This window comes from Anser anser, assembly GCF_964211835.1.
Source record: "Anser anser genome assembly, chromosome: 20".
Lineage (NCBI taxonomy): Eukaryota > Metazoa > Chordata > Aves > Anseriformes > Anatidae > Anser > Anser anser.
The window spans coordinates 4,953,940-4,978,203 of record NC_139741.1 but is presented as its reverse complement, the minus strand read 5'-3'; the positions used below and the strand labels follow the sequence as shown (position 1 = coordinate 4,978,203).

The 24,264-nt window shown below is 53.1% G+C and overlaps 1 protein-coding gene across 3 annotated transcripts in view; it reads right to left on the bottom strand.

Annotated features, from left to right (window-relative positions):
* Positions 1-236: 236 nt before the first annotated feature.
* SSH2 (slingshot protein phosphatase 2) overlaps positions 237-24,264 on the bottom strand; it is a 92,589-nt gene continuing 68,561 nt past the window's right edge. For all 3 annotated transcript variants that reach the window (XM_083806407.1, XM_083806405.1, XM_083806406.1), the window contains 10 exons: positions 22,815-22,883; positions 21,975-22,040; positions 20,589-20,783; positions 18,647-18,740; positions 18,395-18,523; positions 15,817-15,863; positions 14,455-14,601; positions 12,479-12,679; positions 7,367-8,210; positions 237-6,107 (listed from right to left, as the gene is read on the bottom strand). In XM_083806407.1, the coding sequence (XP_083662533.1) occupies positions 4,155-6,107; positions 7,367-8,210; positions 12,479-12,679; positions 14,455-14,601; positions 15,817-15,863; positions 18,395-18,523; positions 18,647-18,740; positions 20,589-20,783; positions 21,975-22,040; positions 22,815-22,883 (3,745 nt within the window). In that variant the 3' untranslated portion in view covers positions 237-4,154. The remainder of the gene's footprint in view (positions 6,108-7,366; positions 8,211-12,478; positions 12,680-14,454; positions 14,602-15,816; positions 15,864-18,394; positions 18,524-18,646; positions 18,741-20,588; positions 20,784-21,974; positions 22,041-22,814; positions 22,884-24,264) is intronic.

The following is a 24,264-nucleotide window of genomic DNA, read 5'->3' as shown; positions in this document are numbered from 1 at the left end:
TCTTGGGCCTGGATTCGGCTCCCACCACAGCCCCGTGGCACAGGGAGCCCGCAGGAGAGCAGCTGGGGCTGGGCTCCTGGGTCCCCACGCAGGCCCCTTGTGGCAGGGGAGGCCATTTACCCCTCCGACGGGGGCCACAAGCGAACCCCGGAGCCCCCCTCCTGTCCCCACTCCGCCAGCAGCAGGGGTCACCCCCCCCGTACCCAGTCCCAAGGAGGAGGCAGCGCGCGGACGTCGTCGTCAAAATAAAACTTTATTCATTCGGTAACAAGAACATTGAATCTGCACATCAGTGCACGAGTTCACATTTAAAAACAGCTGAGCACATCGGTCGTAGGTCTGTAGGGGAAGGGGACGATCCCAGCCACCGCGGAAGGTCCGGGGGGGGCCGACAGAAGCGCTCCGCTCCCCTCCCCGGTTTGCAGCCCCGGGGGGGCTCGTGCTGCCCCACGGCCGTCCCGACAAACCCCCGCACGGACATCGCATCTCCAGGAAGGAAAAGAAAAGGCACCGGCACTCGCATTCGTGCCAAGGGAGATGTCTGCAGCGCGGCCGGGCTGGGGGCACCGCTCGTGGCACTGCCAGAAGGTGGCCGAGCCCCTGCCCAGCCCGACCCCGGCTCCCAGCTCTGCCCGCACCAGCAGGGGCTCGGGGCTCCGGCCCCTTCGCGCAGAGCCGGGACGGGATTAAGGCAGGAGGCACCGTGCTGGGAGCAGGGACCCGCTGCAGGTGTGGCTTCCTTGTCCCAGCAGGGCTGCGGGGCTGCAAGGGCGAGCGGCACCGCGGTGCCCACACCGAGTCCGAGCGGTGCCGGGTGCCACTGGGCTCCTTTCCCCGGGGCCCTTTCCAGCAGGGGGACACGACCCAAAATCCTCGCCCGGCTTCGAGCCCAAGGGAGCCCGAAGCGGCGTCACCTCCTGCCACCCGCTGGGACCGTGCCCCCCGGAGAGGGCCGAAGGGGAGAGATCTGTACAGGTGGCGACTTCTCAGCAGACCGGACGCACGCGCACACACACACACACACCATCGAGTGCAACAGAACGCAGTGTAAAAACCAGTTTCACGCACACACTATCCGTTTGTGCAAGGCTCACACGTTACAGTACAGCCGGAGATCAGGCGGGCAAGGGGGGAGGCAATGGCTGAGATATTGTACAGGAGTCAATGTAAACAACAAAGCGTCCTCCGAGAGGGCTTCGCGAGAGACCAGAACAGCTGCTTTGTACAGAAATGCCCTTAAAACAACGCGTTCCTCCTAGCCCCCCCCCATCAGCGAGGCTCGTCAGCTGCCGAGCGCTCTGGAGATGCTGCTCCTTCCCTCGGGGAAGGCGCTGCTCCTCGCCAGGCTCAGCGGGGCGCAGGAAGCACTGGGGTGGCCGCGGGGACCAGGGGCGAGCCTGCGGCACGGAGAGGGGACAACTGTCCCCGGGCAGGGACCTCTGAGCCCAGGCACTCGCCAAGGACCTGGGAGCTGGGTGCGCTGCCCCCCTCCAGCCCGCTCCCCTTCTGCCATCGAGTTCAGAGCCTCCAGCCCCCAAGGCCTTCATCACTCTGCAGGAGAGGGACCTGCCCTGCCTGTCCCCAGAGCCGCGGACAAGGGGACAGCACAGCACGGCTCCCCCCAGCTGGAGCACCCGGAGAGGAGCGGAGTACTGGGAGTACCAGCGCTGCTGGTCTGCAAAAAGCAGGCGTCGGATCAAGCCGGGCAAAAAGAAAACCCCAAACCGTCACCTTCCTGATCCTCGCTCTGAAGGGACAAATTACACCCGGGGCTTTCCCTCCCCAGCAGATTCTCACCCTCCGGAGCACCCTGCCTTTCTGCCCCTGTGGGCAGCAGGGTCTGCGGAGGGTGGTGGGGGAGGCGAGGGCTGAAATCGCCCTTCGCCAGGTGACACGAGGCCCTTGGCCTTTCCTCACTGCCCGCCCGGCTCCAAAGCCAGCTGGAGCTGGCTGGGAGAAGCCAAACGCCTCCCGGTGCCCCAGAGGAGGAGGTGGCCTCCCAGCTCAGGGCCTTGGGTGACTCGCAGCGAGTTGGCCCAGGACGCCGTGCTACCTGACCCCCGCGGGGCCCTGCTGGGCCACCTCGGGCTGCGCTCCAGCCTGGGCTGTGCGTACGCGGGGTGCGAGCACAGTCCAGGCAAGGAAGCAGATGGTGCCTCGGATCTAGAGGAGGGCAGGGAGGTGGGATCCTGCCCCAGGCTCACCTCACCTTGCATACTGCGAGGATCTGCCCTGACATGGGACACTGGGGAGCTGCAGGGCTCCAGCTGCCCCTCTCCTGGGGGGACGGGTGCTGCTTCCCAATACTCTGCCGCGCTCCGGGGCCATGAGCTCCTCTGCGGCTGGAGCTGAGCTCGTCTCTGCAAGGCTCTGCAGCATCGGTGCTGCTTTCTAGGCACGGCCTTGTCCGCTGCTCCTCCCACCCCATGTCCTCTCCGTGCCGGGCTTTCAGCAGCTGGAGCCATTCTGCATCTTCTCGCTGCTGCGCTCCTCCTGGGAGCAGGCCTGGGCCGGCGCCAAGCACCAGCTCAGACACGCCGTGCGTGCCCTGCCATAGCCCTGCCACGGGACTGCAGACAGGACCCAGAGCTCCCCTGCAGCCCTCAAGTGCCTTTTTCTCTGCTCCCGACAGCAGCCGGATAATTTGTGGATATGCACGGCTGGAAAGGAGGAGTTTGGATTTAGCCAAACTGCTGGGGAACCGTAAATAACGAGCTGAAATTTGGAGCAGGCGCTGCGTGCGCGCAGCGGCACGGCTCTCGGGGGAGGCAAGAACCTGCAGAATGGCTCGGAGCGGGCGTGGGGACGGCCGTCCACGTCCCGCTGGCACTTCTGAAACCCAGCTTCAGGCAGGAGGGAGATGGGCAGAGGCGCAGCCCCCCTCCTGCCGCAGGGTGACAGGGGTGAACGCAGGACCGGAGGGGAGGGGACACATTTGGCAAAAGCCAGCATCGAGGCTCACTTGTGGAACGGGAAGACGGCTTAGAAAGTAAAATCCACTCCGTTTCTGTGCAGATTACAACGAAGAGCACTGAGTGCGAGTTAGGTGGTTTTGTTTTCCAGTTTACAGAATGCAGTCTTGCCCTTTAAAAAAAATAGAAACAACAACAAAAATCTATATAAATACCATATGTACAACAATTCAGGCAAAAAAAAAAAAAGAAAAAAAAAGACTTCCAGAAAAGATCTTCCCTCCGGGTTGAGTGGTAGGAGTGACAGCAGAGAGGACAAAGCTTTGCATTCAGGAGGGGAATACATCGTGTAACAATTTTAACAGCCTCTAGGTCGGGAAGCGAACAGAAGTGCCTGTGAGCAGGGCGGGGGGAGAGGAAAACTCAGGCAGCACGAGACCAGACCAGGGTTCGGGTGGAGGGGAGGCAGCAGGAGGGCAGAGGACAGATGATATGGCCATGAACTTGGAAGGCCCACAGCAGTATTCAAGTAATGGAAGGGTTCACACCCTAACGAGGCGTTTGTTTTAGAAGAACACCCTGGTTTTGTGGGCTCTGGCTGGGGTAATAACAGAGGATGGGGCAGCTGGCGGAGGAGCTGTGCCCCCACAAAAGGGGGGCTGAGATGTGCCGGGGGGCTCGGAGCCCACCCCGCGCACTCCTCGCCAGCAGAACCGAGCCTGGGGGCTGGTCCTGGAGCAGCTCCGTACGAGACCTGCCAGCACCGCGCAGTTCCAGTCTGCAGAAAGAAAAGAAAGGCCGAACAAAGGGGTCTTGGCACAGCCTTCACAGTTACGTGGGCTCTCGAACCCAGCTGCCCAGCACCATTTCGTGGCACGGGGAAAATTCAAGTCAGAGACTAGGACCTGGTTCTAAGCCACATTCCACCTTGCCGAAGCGAGCCAATAGCAGGTTTTGCTGGATAAGGGTGTTCTTTTAAAACAAACTAACAAAAAAAAGAACATTTGAGGTTATCTGAGTTAATAAAATTTTAAAAAAAAAACAAAAACAAAACCAAACAGTCCTGCAGTCAGAGTCACACACAGAAGAACCAACCCACACCTACATGCGCCAGGAACAGTCAAATGACAATATATATATAAAATTAACCCATAAAGTGCATGATCCTTATATTACACCTGCCCCTTGCGTGAACGCAACCACGCGGGTTCTCTGTACGAAATGGCAGCCGAGGGCTCGGGATCACATAGTATTATAGAGGGGATTGGTTGTCCGCTTTTTATCATTGGTCTTTTTGAGTCTCCTCAAGGGGTGAGTTCTACCGTGCTGCTGCCGGGGGGCGACAGCCGGGCCCCGCGCTGCCGACAAGGAGTCCAGGAGCAGCGGAGGACCCTCCAAGGAGGTAGTCCACGTCGGAGCCGTGCCGGGAGCCAAGCTCTGCTGGCTGGAGCCACAGTCTTTGGCGTACTGAGCCAGCGGTCGCTCCACCGGCTTGCTCTGGGCAATGCACTCGGCTGTTCTGAGCTGCTCTACGAAATGCTGAGCAGGTTGGGGATCCCGGAGGGCGGGCGGGGAGGAGAGGCGGTGCTTCCCCCACGGGCTCTCCAAGCCCTCCTCCAGCCTCCCCCCGCTGAAACCTCGACCCAGGGCGACGCAGGTGAGAAGCACGGGGTTGGCGTTGGAGGAGGCTGACTCCCTCTGGGATAAGTCGTCCTTGGAGAGGTCCAGGCAGTCCAGTTTGGCCAGGGATGCGGAGCGTTTCATGTGGGAAGGCGTGGTGAGCCCCGCGTGCCGGATCCGTGCTTCTATTTCCTTTGCCCGCTGCTTGACCAGTCCGGGGCTGTTGCTGCGCTCCTCCACGCTGTGGCTGCTGGAGCTGTGGGGGAGGCCGTAGCAGAGAAAGGAGATGTCCAGCAGGTTCATGTTTTCGGCATGGTGGCTGGATAAGTCCTCGCCGCTCAGCTGCCTCGAGGAGCCAGCACTGCCCCGGCACGGAGGCTGGCTGCTGTCCCTGAACGGGAGATCTGCATCTCCCTCAGCGCCACACGGCGCCACTGGATCGTTGTCTGTACTCGTGCTCTGCTCGGTGACGCCCTCCAGGTGAACTACGCACGGGTACGACGAGCGATCGGGGCTGGCCGAAGGCGTACTGGCCACCTGGGCAGAGGGGGAAGCAGCACCGAGGTGAAGAGATAGCCCACCACCTTCCTCGCTGGGGCTGCCCCGCGCGGAGGTGGCTTGCTTTTGTACCGCGTGCTCTGGCAGTGACAGATTTACCAGCGTCGGAGCTCCGGGACAGGTCGGTGCCTTCTCAGAGCACAACGAAGGGTTCAAGTTTTCATCTAGCGGAGGGACGGCCGCGGCCAGCTCACCGCCCGCGTCAGCAGCCCTGACCGTGGGAGTGTACTCGATGATTTCGATTCTTTTGGGGAGGAGCGAAGGCAGCGCCGGCTCTTCCGTGCCATCAAATGAGACCACCGTCCTGCGCTCTTGCACCGGCACCTCCTGCCCCGGGCTGGGCTCTGCGGGCAGCGGGTCCCGCGCAGGGTTGGCGCGGGGCACGGGCGGGTGCCTGCCTGCAGGCTGCTCTGCCCCGGGGGGCAGCAGCTCCTCGCTCCGTGCCCTGTCCTCCTCTGGAGCCAGCTCCAGGGGCGGCTCCTCCGTCTTCCCCCGCGGCAGGAGCTCGGCAGCAGCGGAATCGTTCCTGGAGTTCTTGCGGGTCGGTAAGACGCAGACCGGAGGCACGTGCTGGTGCTCCTGCTCCTGCCTCAAGCGCTCCTCGAACTCCAAGGTGGCTCGCCGGACGGAGCCGGGGCACCACTTGGGCTCCGTGTTGGCGCTCTGCTGCTCCCCCGCAGGGCTGCTCTCCTCCAGGTCAGACTTACAAGAAGAGAGCTGCGGCGAGGGGGCAGCGTCTCGCTCAGCTTGCAGAGGGTCCCTCTCCTTCTCCTGGTGTCCAGCGCAGGCTCCCTCGCTCTGTTCCACCTTTTCCGACGCCCAAACCGCCTCCACCGGCAGGTCGTGCACCGTGTTCCTCTTTGGTGTCTGGGTGGCGTTGGCTGAAGCCTCCTTCTGCTGGGCAGGTGCTGCTCCCTGGTTGATGGACTCGATCTCCGTGATGATTTCCTTCACAGAAATCGCGTTTTCTGAGTGGGACTGCGTGAGATGGCCCGCGCCAGGCAGCTCGGGGACCTCCTGCAAGGCACAAACAGGGGAATTACAAACGGGTCGGCTGTGCTGACACACAGCAAACCGCCTAAAGGCAATGGGGGAGCACCCCCCAAAAGGAACAGAAAGCACAAGTGCTAATGTGCAAGTGCACAGAGGTTACCAACACAGAAGCAATATCGTCTCTGGGACTGCGCTTAACATATTCCGGGCTGGATTTCCACCTGGGCTGAGATTTAGGAATTGTTATTTCATTGCCATGAATTCCAAAGGAATTTTTTTTCCCTAAATAAAGTTTGGTTAACCAAAAAATAAAAAATAAAATCCAGACGCTGCTAAAAGTGCAGTTTTGAACTGAAAACGTGAAAGATTCTGCTCACGCAGGGGAGTGAACAGAAAAAGAATAGCCAAGCACTGAAACACTCCCCGAGGAAAACGGCCAGAGAGGCTCCCCCAGCAGCACAGACGCTCCTTCTGCCAAATCGCAGGAGAGAGCGCCGGCCTCTTGTGTTTGGAAGAGCCTTATTGCCTCACATGGAGATGGAAAAGATTCAAGCAATGCAGGGTGGAATTTAAATAAGAGAGGCTCCTAGAAAAGGATGGCCCTGGACACCATCAATCCCTGTGGGAGCCCTGCAGGGTGGAAAGCGATTAGGAGAGAAAGGTACCTAAATTCAGAGGTTGCTAAGTTCTGTCAAATCTCTCTCTGCCCCAGGAGAGAAGCCAACCACAACGTGCCCCACTCCGTCACCCTGGGCCCAAACAGACTCATTTTATTCCATCAGTGGAAGCTCTACACCTGCCCCAATTTACTGTCTCAGTGCTGGTGCTTTCCAACCAGGGAAAGATGCCAGCTTTGTCCCATTATTTGGTGGATTCCTCAAGTCAGACGAATAGCCGCGCAGATTCAGGATGCTGGCTGGCCTCGACTGTTCAGGGTTCAGCTGCATTAATGGGTCAAGTCCCACCTATCCGCTCTCCCGATGTGAAACTCAAAAATAAGTTTCTCATGAGAACAGCAGACCAGGTCAGGGCAGGGCTGACTCAGCCAGTGCCCTGCCACAGCCAGTAAACAGATGTTTAAGGAAAAAAAATGCAGAAAATGGCAAGTATCTAAACACAAAAGAAAAGGGTAAGTTATCTAGCAACCCCACCCCCGAGGGCCGCCCTGTTCACTGATGGCTAGACCTAGAAAATCCCCTGCCCGCAGCAAGCTCCCAGCAGGAGAACTACCCACAGACACGTTTGAGCAGTACTTCCTAAAAAAACAAGCGAGTTATTTTAACCTTTTGTTGCTCTTCATCTGTGGAAGAGTCATCGGATGCCTGAGGGGAATTTCCAGAGCTGTTCCTCCGAGCATCTGCACCCACGTCTGCAGCTGGGGGAACTTCCAGCGCGGGCACCCTGGAGACCCCGTTCCTTCCACTCCCTTGCTCCTCTGTCCTGGAGTGGGAGCAGGTGCGTGACCTGCTCTCCTGAGAAAGCTCCACGAATTTCTCTAAAGCGCTGAAGAAATCAATCCTGTCTGTGCTGAGGTCTGTCACTTCGGGCTGGGCGTTCTGCTGGGGACTGAGGGAATTCTGGTTTGGGGACTGGGGGAAGTCTTTTAAGCACGAAGTGAATTCTTCCATGGGAACCAAGTGCACGTTCATATCAGGTTTAAGGGCATCTTTTTCTAGGTCGTCCACCGTCAAATCCGGGAACTCTGTTATTTCCAAGGGGCGCTGGAGCTGCATTAAGGCCTCGGAAGCATGGCAGTTATCAGTGGGGACAGAATCTACACAGCACCCTGCCGTACAGCCATTGATGTTGTTCAGGTTCAGCTTGTCCTCCATCTGCTCAGCGTGGAAGTCTCTACACGTGAACTCCAGGTGGATCCTCCTCTCCTTCACGCACGTCTCCTCGATCATGTTCGCATCCTCAGGGAGCTGCTGCTCCCTGTCCAGCTCGGCCGAGTAGATGGGAGACATCGGCTGCTGGTTGTCGTTGGTCTTGGCCTCCGAGATCTGGTCGGCTGAGCTGGTGATCTCCTTTTTGTTCAGCTCCAGCCCGGACTTGCAGATGGGCTCGTGATGGTCTGAGAGGTCGCTGTCCGAGTGCGAGCGCCACAGTTTGTTATGCCGCTGTTTGCTGTGGGAAAGAGGAGCAGAGGAAACACTGAGCTGTGTTTTCACATACCAGGGCCAGACCCACCTTGTTCTAAGAGGATGCAGCCTACATGAAAAGCCGTGACAAATACCAGAGTCATCGACCACAACTGCAGCTTAACCTAAACATTTCAGGGCCAAACCTGCTGCTGGAGAGGTTGATCCAGCACCAAGCCACTTTCCAGCCCCTAAATTCCACTGCACTGTTCTGCTCCACACACACACGTACTCCCCAGCAGTATTTTATCACTCTACTCAATTGCAGCTTTTAATTGACTACAGAATCTGGTTCTTTCTCAGCCAACACACACTTTTCCATCTGCTAGCACGTAAGCACTGGCCAGAAGGGACAGGGTCCCTGGTCCTGGATGGTGGCACTGAAGTCCCATTCCTTGTGGCTCTTTCTTTGATTACCTTCAGTGGTCAATACCCAGGTCCCGGTAACCAAAAAGGGCTCTGTGCGAGTGTACGTGTGCGAGCGAGACGGGAAAACACAGAAGACATCCTCTACAGTCAACAAGCAGCCCCAAACACCACCTGCTTTTCCACAGGAAGGAAGGTCAAAAGTTCTCCAGCTCTTGGAAAGCCCCTTTAGAAAGGTCTGAGCAGTCACAAAGCTAAGCAGTGCCAGCAGCACTACACCACCTTCATTATTTCCACCTGCCAAAAAAAAAAACCAACCCATGTTCTGGGCTTACAGAGAGCAAAGGAGGCAACCTCTCGCTGTGAAACCACACCAGCTGGCCACATCTGCCAGGGCTTTGCGGAGTGACCACGGCCACAGGGCTGTGCTTCCACCGCTTGCCCCTAGGAGGAGAGCAGATACCACAAAAAGTCCTCGAACCTGCAGGAGACTTGGCCAAAGCTCCCTCGTCCCCTGCTAAGTGTGAGCAGGCGCTCCCAGACACATCCACTGGCTGCAGTAAGTTAATTAACAGATGCTATTGAACTAATTATAATGCAGCAATTTAGTTGTGGGTGCCCAACAGCTAAGGAAAACAATCCATCGTGGATTTAGCTTCCTAGCCCCATAAACCAGCTGCAGCCTTCGCGTGTGGCACGGGGCAGACCCGGGTCCTTTCAGAGGAGAGGAAGAGGAAGGTCAAGACTGGATGCTGCAAGGCACTGCTGCGGGGTGCACGAGCTCCATCCCTAACGGGGTTTGGAGCAAAGCAGGACACCGGCACCAGAACCGGGCCTGTCCGTGAGGGAGGCTCCTGCTGAGGCTCCATACGGGATGCCAAGGATTGCCCGTGTCTCTGCTTGGGAGACCTGGGGAGAATTGCTGATGTTTTCTGAGCGTCAGTGGTGCTTCAAGCCCTTCCTAACACCCTCCTCAAGCTGTCCACCAGAGCTACCCCAGCTCCCCGCACGGGTCCAGTCCTGCCCGTGGCTCAGCACCTCTTGCTGGGGCACTTCCAGCCCTGCTGCTTCAGTGCTGTGCTGTGCCTGCGATCTGAAAGTCAAAATTGCCTCTGTGCACGGACAAACCAAACGTGCTTAGCACAGCCTTGACCTGCGAATCAAAGCAGATGTCAGCCACCCCGTGGAGGTGCATCGCATCCGGTTAGCTTGTCATCTCACGCTTCCTCCAGCCTTACAACCTGCGAGAGGTGCTAAAAACTGGCCTAAGAACAGGAGCCCGCGGCCCTTCCTGGAGCCCACAGGCACCCCTTGACCTTCTCGGGATGGGGAGAACAGCTCATGGCCATGCTAGCACTGGACCTGGAGCCCCTCACGGCACCCCCAAGCTGCAGCCAGGTCTCCAGGCTCCCGTGCAAAGCCACTGCTGCTGGGTCACAAACTGCACAAGGACAGGCGATGCCAAGCACTCTTTTGCTGCAACTTATCCATAATTAATAGAAGAAACGGAGCTAGCTCAGCCTCTCTGTCACTATCACCGGAGGGAGGGGATGGTTTCACCAGCCCCAGGAAGTACAGTCATTCCAAAGCCCAGCACACGTGTTGTTGTGCAGGCAGGGGGTTTTCGTTTTACAGCTGGAAAACATATCCCAGTTGCTGTAAGCCCAGCACAGAACTGTAACTAGATAGTGCGAGCACATGGCTGCCCTCCCAGACCTTCCCTCTGAAATCTGAGCAGTCACATGAGCGTGAATCCGACGGTTTCTTGTTTTTTGTTTTTACCTGGCCTGGAATACCACGGGAATAAACAAGGCAGCCAGAGGGCAACGCTAAATAACAGCCAAGAAAGGGGAGAAAAAGCAGTTAGAGCCCAGGAAGGAACCACATAAAGGAGGGCCGTTTCTGCAGCACAAAGGCTATTCCTTGCTTCAGTGAAGCTTCCTTTACTGCAGGCTTTTTAGCCTTCCACGCACAGATGTAATGCACTGTTCTTGCATTTTTTAAAGCCTCACGAGTAATTGTGTTCGTATGGGGACTTGCAGAGTAGGTCAGGAGCTGTGGTGTGCTCAAGTGGGAGGGGAGCCACACACCATGCAAATGTTGGCAGCAAGAAAGATTTACCTCCCGAGGAAAAAAATACTGAAAGAGACGGGGGGGAAAAAAAAACATCCTTAACCAGAATGTTTGTACAGGGTGGCTTTGTACGCGTGCCACCAGCCAGCAGGCTGACAGATTCCCTGAAGCGATTGCAGTGCTGAGGGCTGGAAGATGTGCTACACCGGCTGCTACCAGCCTAGGGCTCTTCGCAGGTGTTCAGCAACTTGTGAAGGTTGCACAGGATGTCGGTATGCTTTTCCCATCTGAAAAGCTTCTTTTTTGTCCATCCAGTTCACCCCAGAGAGATCTAATTTCCTAGCCTGCCAGCGCTATGTAGCACACCACTGCGGTCAGGTCACCTCTAGCTCAGGGTTAAGCACTGACCTTTATTTACTGGTACCAGCAGTGGCATCACATGAGGCAGCCAAGGCAGGTGTGGTATCTGTCTCAAATGGTTTCCTCAGTGCAGGAGAGCACAATTTCTTAAAATATCTATTTGACTATGACCTATCCTGATAATCCTGCATTTTCAGGTAGGAAGAGTCACTGCTGCAGCCAACGTTTGTGGAACAGGGAAGAGGTAGAGGACAAAGATCCTGTGGGTGCACCTGAACAGGGAATAAATGAGCTGGGAAGAACCCTCAGGTTGCTCATCTGTGCTGACAGGGAAAGAGGAAGCATACTTCAGTGACAGGAGGAACTCACACCAGGGGTTTGGTGTAAAAAACAGGAATCCAGACCTGGCCCAGCAGCAGAGATGACAAGAGTGCTAGAAGCAGGTGGACAGAGAAATCCTGAGCACAGAAAGGGAAGGGAGGTCTTTGCAAGTGGATAGGAAAGACCACAGGGACGAAATAAGATGAGGACAGAGACGAGAGATGGAGCCCTGGGTGCCCTGAAGATAGCACACGAGTACCTGAGCTGTTGTGAAGAACAGCAAAGGGCAGGCACGTTTCAACCGCACTAAGAAGCTGTGAAATACTTGGGTCAAAACATGCTAAGAGCCACCTCCCGTGGCAGGAGGGGCACAGCTTGGGTAAGTTCTGCTTGAAATTGCTCCCCTGCAAGGCACACCAGGATCCCAAACAAAATACCGTAATCTGGTGAAACACGGAGTATCACTACCTCCTTCCAGCTGATCACGTGGAGGCATTGCTTAACAGAGCTTACAAGCAGATTTCTCAGAAACTTGCAATATTTATGTCTTTTTGCTAATCAGGTGATAGGTTTGGGGTTACAACACCCTTGCCCATACCCAGGCCCAGCTCCAGACCAGCCTCAGGACTCCATGCAGGAATAAACACTGCTGTTGCAATGCACAGAACATCCTGTCCCCTCCCCTAACACCAACACTCACCAAAGGGATCTAAATAAAACCGCACCAGCTGCTGAGGAGGGGCATGTTCAACGGGGAACTGCAAGGCTGAGATGGAGACAAAGCGACTTCCCTGCCAAGTGATGTTACAAGCAATGGGGACATCATTTATCTCTGCTGGAGCCTGCACAGATCTGAATGCTGCACTCAGATAGCAGTTCACGGGATGCTACTCTCCAAAAATAAAAACAAACCAATCAACAACCCTAGAAGCCAAACAGGCTCCTGAAAGCTCTTTATTACACCTATTTTCCCAAGCTCAGCTGAGATAACCCAGGCAAACAGAGCACTATCTTTCCCCAGATAATCATGACCTTACATAATGCAGCGATGGAAGTTCTAATTAAAATAACAGAGTCAATCATTTAAGTGTTACGACTTAAAATGGGTAAATCCAGGTCACTCCTTCCACTCACCTGGCCAGCAGGATCCCTTGGTATTCCTCCAGCTGCCGCATGAAGCTGGGGTTGGGCTTGGTGACGGTGCGCCGCTCCTTCACGTAGTCGTAGGCCCTGTCCAGGTTCCAGCCGTACTCCTTCATGGCGTAGGCGATGACCGTGGATGCCGAGCGGCTCACTCCCATCTTGCAGTGCACCAGGCACTTCGAACCATTTTTCCTGAAGCAGGAGAAAGGCAAAGGGAGTCATGAAGCAGAAAACACAGCTGCTGAGAAGCTTAAGAAAATAGCAACTTATCTCCCTGAGCATTATCAAACACATTTTCAACACTGTGGCCTCGCTTGTTGTCTCTTGGATGCGATCTGGTAATCCAATTTACAAACTGAAGCAGGACACACAAAAAGTGAAGAACAAGATCTTAATATTCTGAACAGGCTTTGTTACAAGAGCTCTTCCAAAGCTTTTATCACAAAGTGGACAAACATCAGCTGTTACGAAGACTGCTGAAGACTAATATGGCATCCTTGCACTACTGACAACATATTGGGTTTGGCCACTGGCTAGACAAAACCAACACCGCCTTGGTCTGGTGTTAGAAACCCTGCCTAGCCCCCTCCCAGAGCTCTCTCCCTATTGAGAGGGATTTTTCTCATTGAAAGGAAAGCAAACAGAGCCTTTGAACACGATGAGCAGCCGCTCTGCCTGGGGAAGGCTGGTCCAGGCAGCGCCCAAAAGGGCAGCCAGCACTCGGCTCCAAGGAATTCAGAAGTGTTTCTCGGCCATGAAATAGGAGGAGGGAGGCAAGCGGGCCCTTATCTGTCCGCTCCGTGCACTGGGCAGCACTGGCGCAGAGCAGGATGAGAAGATTTTGATTTGGCACCTAGAATTTTCTCCTCTAAGCGCCAGGTTTCCCGACTGCCAGCCACGTGAAGTTCCCACAGGACAACCTGGGACGCCACACTCCTGGTGACCAACAAAAACCCCCAGACCTCTGACTAACAAGCAGACAGTGCAAAGAAAGGGGTACGGTAATTGGTCCAACCTGGAAGATTAACAACTTCCATCACCTCACACACAGAGCTGAGGCCCAATCATTCAAGCCCCAGTGGAAAATATTCTGGGCAGAAGAATACTTGTGAGGACGACAACACTTCAAAGTCAGTACTGAAGGGAAAACAGTGAAGTCTTTTGAAGAAACCATCTTAAATAAAATAAATCTCTGTAACTTGCTCAAGAGAGCCATACTCAAACAAGTCAGCTTTTAAAGTCTATGAGAGATTGCCAGCACCAGCTGTGGTTAAGAGAAGACAGACTGCTCTAATGGAAATAATACTTTAAAGGCAACATATGCCAATCTGCTTTCTGACCAGTTTTCCCTGAAGGAGGCTGCTGAATTAGCTGGAGGCAGCTCGTATAACTGGGATGCAGTTCTTTGCAGCAAAAAAGGACTACTTCCAACATCCACTATCAGATTACTCAGTGTAACTGACAGCTTGGAGACCTATCCAGGCATTTATCCTGTAAAAGGGACGAGTTTGCTCTACATCACACAAGAACCCGCTTCCAGACTGGGGACTTCACAGTACAAGCTAACAAAGCAGGGAACAGCTTATGTTTGTGTTCGGTTTATAAGATTTTACTTCTTCCTTTTGATAAACCCTACTCGATTTGTTATTGCCTTTCCCTCCCACCAGCACACCACAGATCCACTGTGCTCCTTAAGCAGCAGGTAAACTGTTAGATCTCTGCTACAGATCTCCTCCACAATTTGCCTGGGCTGCAGCTGGGCAGAAACCACTCATCAGTCCTGCTTGTTCCTTTTACAAGCACCTGTAAGAATGACGGTGTGTGGAAGGCAACTCTAAACACTTAGAAAGACTACAAAATGAATATGCAGGCAAGGAAGAAAAGCAGTTGAGAAAATCAGTAGGAAAATAATAAATAGTTAGTAATACATCTTCTAAATGGGTTTGTTCTGTTCTGAAAAGACTTACTTTGCCTTGGAGATGAATTTGTAGGTGTCATTCCAGTAAGCCAAAAGATCTGTTGCTTCTTCATCATACACCCGAATATTATGGTACTCAAATAGGCCCGGGAAGAAGTTATCTATTTCTCGAGTCACATTCAAAATATACCGCACCCTGCACGGAAACAGAGAGCAGATAAGAATGCAGAGTGTGCAGAGCACAGTGAGTTCAGAGACACATCACGGCTGCTAGATAACAGCTTCGCCTTGCTTTGTGATTGGCAAAACTCAAAGCCTTAGAAGCTGCAGTTCTGAACATACCTCCTTGGAAATGAGGACGTAGTGCAAGGAAGCATTGGCTAACACAGGCAAAAGGTTTTTCTGAGCAATTCAGAGCTTAGCCCCTGATTTAGAGCTTAGCCTCTTCCTGCACAGTCCATCAGGTTGTTCTGCTTGCCCCCCCCCACCTCTCTGTTTTAAGTGTTAGCACCACCTGTGCCACAGGAGCTCCTGCCCAGACTGTTCAGTTGGTGTTTGGATGCTTTCCTGAAGCCCCTTTGTGAATTTTCGCTCCTGCTGCAGCAGTAACACAGAAGAGCACTGTGAGGGAGTGACATCCCTTTTCCCTAGCAGGTATGAGATCGTTAGCAGTCAAATGGGACCTGCTTGACCAAGGAAACTGCAGCAGACCCTAAGCTGAGTAAGGGGGATCAGCTTTGAAACACTGATTCTCCATGGAGCAGAAGTAATTAATGCAGTTCAGCAGAGTGATTAATTTATTTTTTTTCCCCTCACTGGATTGGCATAAATAAGCCAAACCTGTCATTAATGGTTTAACTGTGCAATCCTGGTCAGACCCAGCTGGTCTAGAGACAGGACACTAACCTCAGGTCTGAAAGAGAGGAAAGGCAGAAAGCAGAGGAGCCCACCTAAGCCCAGGAGCAACAGGACTTTGCTTCCTCCGGGCCCCACTCGAAGGAACAAACGCTCTGACACGTTCTCCTTCCTGCCACAGCCCGGAGGTCCAGACTCCAGAACGCCTCTGTAATTGCGAGGCCTCAGTCCAGAGCACCAGGCTGGAGCAAAGGGCACGGGGCCAGCTACGCAGCGTCCAGCTAAGTAACTGCAGCTTTCTGCTGCTTACAGCTGCGAGATCGCTGGCTTCCTTCGTTTGCCAAGGGGATGTCAGTCAAGGTCAGGGAACAGGATTCTTTTATTTCAGGGTGCCTGTTTGTGGGACACAGATTTTGGAGGAAGCGCGAGCTTGTTCAGATCTGCAAACCCTTTAATGAGACTCAGGTTACACAGCAGGTAAAGGATAGAGTTTGTTGCATAGGCAAGTGTTGAGGCCAAGCTCTCGCTTTTAAGCTGATGGCCTGGAGCTACTTACCCTCTGTTCTGCAAGTCTTCCAAGTTGGAGGCGTTCCATTCAGAGCCCTGCAGGGAAAACACACACACGGACACATCAGCCAGCAGGAAGGCATGGCCAGACAACCGATGGAGGGAAGGACTGTTACCAGTGAACCTGAGGAAGCTTGCAAGCCGAGCGTTGGGGAGTAGGTGTCTTTTGAGTAGAGGAGCACACAGAAGGGTGGTAGCCTGGCTGACGTTCAACCCCTTATCTCACCCCATCAACCAGAACCATCCCGAAGCAGCGGGCAGCTCTGCAAAGCAGGAGCCCAGCACCATACCCTGGCACTTCTCGCAAACCGCTGAGAAATCGACCTCAAAGATGAGACCGTTCCACCCTTTCCCTGGAGGCTGCTGACAGCTCTGCCCCACAGAAGAGAGGCTGCTGGTGTTTCAAGCCATCCAGGTGCTCTTTATACATGAAACACCCATCTCGCACATCAAAGGCAGCAACACTGTAAGCTCGCTCGATATACACATCGCCTCCCCATACTCAAAGCCTGTGTGAGCAGAGGAACAAGCAGGCTTTACCCTGGCGAGCTAATTCTCTTCCCCGCAGCACACTCAGGGCCTCCAAGCCGCTTGCTTCCTGCCCAAACACAAAGAGCTCAGCTGAGGACAAGGCCACTCAGACAACAGCTTCCTTCAAAACTTATGGTGTGCAGGCTATCTGCTTCAGAGGCATGCTCCTGCATCCATTACAGAGCTCGCAGAGAAGCCCTGAGCACAGGCAGCCCGCATTTAGAGGTAGGCACACACCCAGGGAGGGCCGTGTTACCGTTCTGGTAGCGACCGAGGACAAGCCTGTTGTCTTAATGACACAATAAACAACATGTCTTATCCTGACGCGACAAACAAAATGTGGCTGGTTCTTCCCGAGCTGAACTACTTCCCAAGAGAAATCTTCATAATGAGGGCATCGCTCACGGGTTCAGCACAGATGGGACTCTGAATTTCAAGCAAGACAAAGGGGCAAACATTTCACGCCTTGATGGCCCAGATTTCAGCAGAATCTGCCTGTGGCCACAGATCAGGTCAATCCCAAAGTCCAGAGCTGCGCACAACCTGAAGGAGGACCACGGGGCTCTGTGGTTTGCTATTCAGAACCTGCCAACAGATGTATTGTGGTCCTTGGTGTACCACAGTAGCCCCCAGACTTGGTTTCATGTTGTCTCCTTCTGGCCAAGGAAGGGTCATTTAATTCAGACCCGGGAAGCACCGGTTTCCACAGGTATGAAGAACAATGCTGCGGCAGGTAAAGCCTTTTCTCCTGTCCTTTGATCCACAACCAGCAACACCACCAGGTCTCCCATTTCCTGCTGTGTTATTTTAGCACTCCCTCAGTAGGATCCCACAGGGCTCTTGCCTCCACCCGGTAGGAAGCAGCTCTGTGCCTCCCAAAGACCTCACTGCACAGCTCTGCCCTGCAGTACACACGCTGCTGAATTAAGCTGCTGCCCAGCCCCAGCTCCTCACTGCAGGGCCTGCTTGCAAACATTTCCATCCCACACGTTAGCCACAGCCCTCCTCCTTGGTGTTGCCTGCAAACCTTTTTTTTAATGGTCTTGTTCCCATTAAACGTACTCAGAGCCAAGACTCCGAGCTCTGCTTTGGACTGAGCTGTCTGCGTTGCCTTTGACTAGCACTGTAATCCTGTAACAAGTCTCTCCTGGGAACACCTAGTCCACAAAAACACATTACACTGTAGGTACTTGAAGTTTCCTGGCTCCACCCCACCGCAGTTTCTTGGGAGCACTCACATTAACATACCCCATCCCTTCCGAGCCACGGCATTAAGCTTCAGGAGGCTGGGAGAGGCCGTCTCCGTTTGGCCAGACCAGCTGGTCCAAGAGGAACGGCTTTGTTTAAAGCTGAGCCAAGCTCGCAGGCTAGGCAGCCCAACCAAACCTGCGTCCGTTCCTCCAGGGCTGGGAAATCCAGCGGAGTGCTGACTCACCAGAAGGAGGTGCAGTAATTAGACAGGCCCCAGCAGCAATGAAAGGCAACTAAGCAAGCAAAACATTAAAAGGCGAAACATTTATGTTTCCTTAAGCGACTGATCTCCAGGATTCTTGGTTAAACTCCTCCGCTCCCCCTGGATCGCATGAACTCAGAACTTTCCATGCTGTAAGAGTGTCGTTCCACCTGAATTTTACACAGCCTGTGCCAACTGCTCCCCTCCCTCTTTGCTGTAGCTGTGTCCTTCCCAAGATCTTGACGTGTGGGTACCCTGGCCAGTCGAAGCTACAAAATTAGTCTTACGTCAGTGGAAACAGCGCTGAGAAGAAATTAAAACTGAAGACCTTTTTTTTCCATTTCACCCTCTAGTGACAGGGACTACAGGTTGGCTGGTATTTGGTAAAACTTAGCACAGCCAAGCAGTGTTCAACAGCCCTAGTGTTTTGTGTCTTGCTTAACAGTACGTGACCTCAGGACCAGCCAACCTCTCCTTCAGAGATCCCTTAAGTTCCTCCAAAGCCCCGTTTCAACCACGACACAGTGAGAAGGGTTAGGTGTGTTCACAGCTGGAACTCTGTGGAACTTGCTGTTAGACTTACCAAAAAGACATGATCAAATATCTGAGTGGGGCTGTCCATCTGCCCGAGGATCACTATCATTTCATTGTCTATGAACTCTTTGAACTCCCGCAGGTTGCACACCATCTGCATCTCCAGCTCAGTGCGTATCTGGGTGGAGAGGAAGAACACAAGGAAACCACGTGAAATTTTCTCTTTTGGTCTTTCCTCACGGCCCAAAGAGCTCTCTGCTTTGCGCAACAGTGCCTCCGATGCTGCTCCCTCACCACTCACCTCTTTTGATGTGATGTTCTCCAAATCTTTCTGCATCATGATCTCCCTTAACTTGGTCTTTATTAGCCGTTCCGTGCGTTCCCGCTCAGTTGGGCTATCACAAGAGAGCAACAGAGTCACTGGGAGGGGAAATAAACCGGACTTATGGCACTTTTTAAACTGGTGTTGTTCAGCCTGGATACCCCGCAGGGTCTCAGATACCCTTGCTGCTTTCCCCAAGCACATCCTCAGCTGAAAGGAATTCAGGTGACTGTAAAGCCCGGTTTACATTCCCAGTTGTATATGAAAGAGACCAACTGAATGCTCCTAATCCATTGTAGTCATCCAGAGAACCTCTGGTATTTGGTAAAATTTAAATTGGGAAGGCTGCATTATACTCTCTGGAGCAATATCTGAGCCTCTCCCTACCTTTCTTGGAAAGGTAACAGCTCCAAAGTTCCTTACATGGAGAGAAGAGGGCAGCTAAGCCTCTGTGCATTCCTCCAGCCTCTGCTGCCAGGGGCCTTATCACCAGCTGCAAAAATAGCCTGACTAACACCAGGGGATGTTGCAACAGAGCAGCAGCACAGAGCTGCCTGACCCATCACCATCTCAGAAGGGGCCCAGCAGTAACATCTCCCACCACCTTTCTGTTCCTCTGGAAGGCTGCCAGGACGGCGACTGCACGGACACTTCTGCTTTACAAGCGCCCAACTGGTGGGTCACAAATAAAAACCATCAAAGTTCCCAGTCCCTTTAACCTCAAGCATTATTGCAGGAATCGATTAGGAGAATGCTGTCCAGGTGTCCCCAGGAGATGATTCAATTGCTGCCACCAGGGAAAGGGTGGGCTACCCAAAATTTATATATATATGAAAAGCTATAAGAGAGTATTAAGAGAGTATATCTGACACCCTGCCAAAACTTTCCAGCTGCCCTCCTCATACATTAAAAAACAATCAAGTGTGAAGACCTGTTCACAGCTGAATAACTGCGTTAGCATTATTATTCACTCACTGAACTCCAACAAAATGAAATCTCTGAGAGCATAAATCAGCCAATGGCACCGTTACACTGGGAAAGCAGCTGGGGCTTGTGAAGTCATTTCTTCTTCTACAAACCAGGCAACTAAGCCCTCATGCTTGGCAACACATCTGGACACACAGTACTTTGAGGTTAAATGGTATCGGTACCATCAGCAATTACTAATTACAGAAGTTGTAACCCTTGAATATTGACAGCCTATAAATTCTGCCTTTCCAAACTGACTACGCATCTACGTCAGCCACTGTTTTAGACCATACATCACCAGACACCCAAACATTTAGCTGGAGACAGCTTGGGACCTACAGCCAGCCCTGTTCTGCACTTACAGAGCTCCTCAGAGCCAAGAGGACTGGCATTACTTTGTCCTCATTCTCTAGTGTATCAGATGGACGCCTAAGAGGATGCTCCCGAGCTCACAGACTCACAAGTCCTTACCTAAAGACTTCACACCAAAATGAACTGCGTAAGGAAAAAAGACCATGTTGTTCCAAACATGTGCTGAGACACGCTCAGCGTAAGAGCAAAGTCCAGAGAAACCTGTTCCTTCCAGACAGCACCGGGCCTGGAAACCAGAGGACAAAACTAGCAAACAGGAAGGCCCAGGCAGCAGATTGCACCACACCTCTCTCTCACTACAGTAACACAGCACTTACCTTGCAAAGATATGAGAGCTTAAAGCCCAAGGTGAACAAACAAAATAAAAACAGACTGGAGGAGATGCAAGGGAGCCCCAAGAGGGCAAAGCTTCCAGCACCGGTGTTTACCTAACCAGGGGTCCGTTTATTACCTCGAACAGGAAATCTCCCCTCATTAGTACCTAATTAAGAGCAAAGTCTGTGGAACCAGGCCTCCTCTTCGGGAGCCTGCACTGCTCAAAGGCCAAACACCTCCGCTCAGCAGAGCGGGACTGACTTACACATCTGTGAAGAGGGCGGGCGAGTCGGGCCGGTGGGACTGCACATCTTGCATAGCATTCCACTCGTTGACCGACGACTGGTCGGAGTTGATGTGGCTCTCATAGTAACTGACCCACGTGAGGAAGAGGCTCCCCGGGTAGTAATTGTTGCTTCGCGCCACTTCGCAAGCCTTATGTAAACTCTGCAGAGCAGACCTAGGAAAGGGAAAAATACTTGCAGGATTACCATCCCTTCCTCAGGCTGGTACTGAGCACAAAGCAGCTGCCAAATCCAGGGTGCTGCTCGCGACCCAGTGGGTACAAAGTCCGGTGCTACACACAGCAAGCCCCGGTGCTACCTGGGCAGGGGCTGTCCTGCAAGGGTGTGGATCATCACACTGCAAGAGCCTGCTGTCTTAACTGAAATACACCGAGACACACTCCTCTTGCCCGGAGTTCAGCAAAGATGCCCAAAATTCAGACAGAGGCACCTGCGTCACTGGCTTCAAAACCTGCTACAACTGTGGAAGCTGTGAGTAAGATGCACAGCATTTGTGTCCCATATGGGTGCTCTGACAGATCCTGCTGTGCCATCGCCTCTCCACGTGCAGGGCAGGGACATCCAGGAATGAGACACGGAGAGCTGCACACCCGAGGGTTTAGGGCTTGACTTTACTGAGGTGTTTAGGTGTCTGCCCTCCCTCACTGCATGAGGGATGTTACAAGTTTCTTCAGCTGCTGCTGGGAAACAAATCCCTCTCCTATTTTTAGCTTGTTTTAAATCTTTGACTGTGATCAGAAGAATCCAGGTCAAAATCACTGGGGTGACACAGTAGCATGACACCCTGACAGGGGATGTATTTCTGCAATGCAAAGAAGCTTGAGCCAGAAATACTTTAATGGCCACTACATTCTTACATGAACCACCCTAAAAGGAAAGAAAAATGCAGGCAGCTTCTCTTTCCTTCTTGCTATCACAATGTACATGTCTCACTGAAAACAGGGACTCCTAAAGTATGTACAGCGTGTATTTCCTTATTTATGACGAATAAACTATTTCAAACGCATGCTCATATTAATAGCAAAGTCCGCTTTGGAGAGATTCAAAGCAGCAGCCCTTTGCAAAGAAAATTGCCCTATTCCCTCCTGCCCCCAGCTGCGACGAAGGCGCGGCTCCAGCAATGTTATAAGCTCGCTGCTGCCTACCAGCACTTGCAGGCCTTTTTTTTTTTTTTTTTTTTCTCCCTTTGGCATCAAACTTCCTTCCCTGTCTCTGAAGGAGGCTGCTGGCTGTTGAGTAGGTCTCAGGATACCCGTAACGCAAAGCAGCACCTGCTTTTTAAGAGCCCAAGAAGCCAAAACACCTTGGAAAAAGGATCACTGGGACAGATTACAGGAAGTGCTTACCACATCGCCTGTACAGACACTGGCTTGAATATGTGAACCCTGTTATCCGTTGATACGCTGAACCCACTGGAGAGAAGAAAAAAGGCACAGTAAAAATATGTTCCAAAAGTAGCTTTTCAGTTAACAACGGAGTTTGTAGCACGCTAGAACAGCAAAGGTCTAGCCCTATGCACACACTGCTGAGTTCAGCTAGCAAACAGATCAAAATAGCAGGCTAAAAGCTCTAAGGTGACTTTTTTTAAGCGGCTGCTGTTCAGGAACAAAACTAAGACAGGGGGACAGTGCTGGGCTGTGCTGATTACCTTGGCAACACAAATTCAGTGCCACAGCTGGGAGCAACAAAGTGCAGCTAAAGTGATCCTGGGGCAGCTACCAAGGAAAGAAAAGTCATTCCAAGCGCTGCGCCGGACAGCCTTTGTGACTGGCACAAACAGGAGTCTGCAAGTCAGGCGTCTGCTTGGCAGAGACACATCATTCTTACTTTATGTTCAGCAGAGCGCTGCCTGCTGCAAGCGCGGTGGAGGAACACATAATAGGATCCCTTTAAGAAGCTTTCACTACACACCCACTCACCAGCAAAAGCTCCTTTACTCCAGCTTAAACACACACACGAGCCACTGTCTCGGTGCGTGTTTGTTCACAGAGAAGTCAGTTATGGGTGTTCCCTGTGACAGCCGCTGTGATTTAGGGCCTTTAAGTCTACCAACCTGGGACAGGTCAGCAGCAGGAGGCCTGCTGGACCTGCTCGGGCCCCAACATCATTTGAGGCCTCCTCCATACCCCATACTGCATGCACTAAGACCCTCTGCTATCGGGCTGGAAGGTACAAAGGACACTCACCCGTCCCCATCCAGGTGGATCAAGGTGTCACTCCACAGCGGCAGCACCAAACCCATTGTACAAGTGCTACTGCAATGAGAGAGAGAAGGTCAGGGCATCTACGACAGCACCATGCAGTTATCCTAATCTCACAGCAATGGTTGCAGACGTTTGTATTCGTTCGGAAAGAATAAATAAAATAGATCCCACTGTTGCTTCGGGAACAAACAGAGTCAGTGTTGTTTTCTACAGGTGTCTGGCAGGGATTATCAACCAGATACAAGGTACAGCAGTACTCTTTCAACCAAGCTTAAGGGGTTAACATAAACCCAGGGGAAAAGCAAACAGGATTCAGAAGCAGCAAGCTCCACACAGGTCAGAGGGGGCTCTGAGTCGTGGGTCAGCTCAAGGCTTTCTTTACAGATTAATTCAGCTCAGGCTCAAGTGGCTTGGTTCTAGCTCTGATTTTGCAATCCCCAGCTTTGTTTTCTTGTTTGTCCCTCGGCCACAGGTGCTGGGAACTGGGACCAGTGTAGTGTAGTGGTAGGGTGACTCCCTCCCACACCTACAGGCTGAGCGCAGCCACCACTCGGTGATCCCACTCCTCTCTCGGCTGCTTTGACCTCTTTGCCCTCACGGTTACCTGCTTTCTGCAAGGCTGAGCTAAAGGCCAATTTCAAAGCAGAAGTTAAGCGATGGAAAAAGGCATGGGCAGAGGAACCCCAACACAACGTGCAGCAGGTTGTCAAACAAAAAAAGCTCAGTCTCCTAAAGCTGTAAAATTGGTCCATAATTGAGGCAGCATCTTGGAGAAGTCAGAGCCACTCGCCTCCTGTTCTCATGCTTTGCTCCAGCCGCTCTCAGATTTCCACCAGCCCTAACAGTCCCCATCGGCCCCTGCAGCTCAGGAAAAGTAGGGGAAGAGGGCAAGACGTGAGGCTTCGGAGGGTCAGCAGGCACGAAGCCCTGTAAACGCGCACGCCTCGGAGCGACCGGTGCCCAGCACAAGGAGACACTGCGGCACGCAGCTATTTCTGTTGACAACATGAGATGAGCTCATGGAAAGATGTGTTTTTAAAAGGCTTCCCAAGGTGGCCGGGGTATTTTTAGTGATACTGTTCAGCAACCGCTTATCAGAGACCATAGCAACAAGTCTATATTGAGTTATAAATACCGAGTGGGCTAGGGGAGGGAGGATCAGACTGACCATCCACAACCTAAGTAACTCTAGGAGAAAGCTGAAACAACCCCGCTATGTTATTAAAGCCTGAATGCCAGTGAGCTCTCAGCTATCAAAGGTGGCTGTGCTGGTGTATCACAGCCAACAGCAGGTTCCAAGCTCACGGCAACCTGTGCAAGGACAAGTTATTCTTACACTACCACGAGAGCATCTCTGAGCTGCAGCTGTGTACACACACACAGGCAGGGACCCAGGAGCCAGCGGCAGCATCAGGCTGTTCCCCCTTTTCAG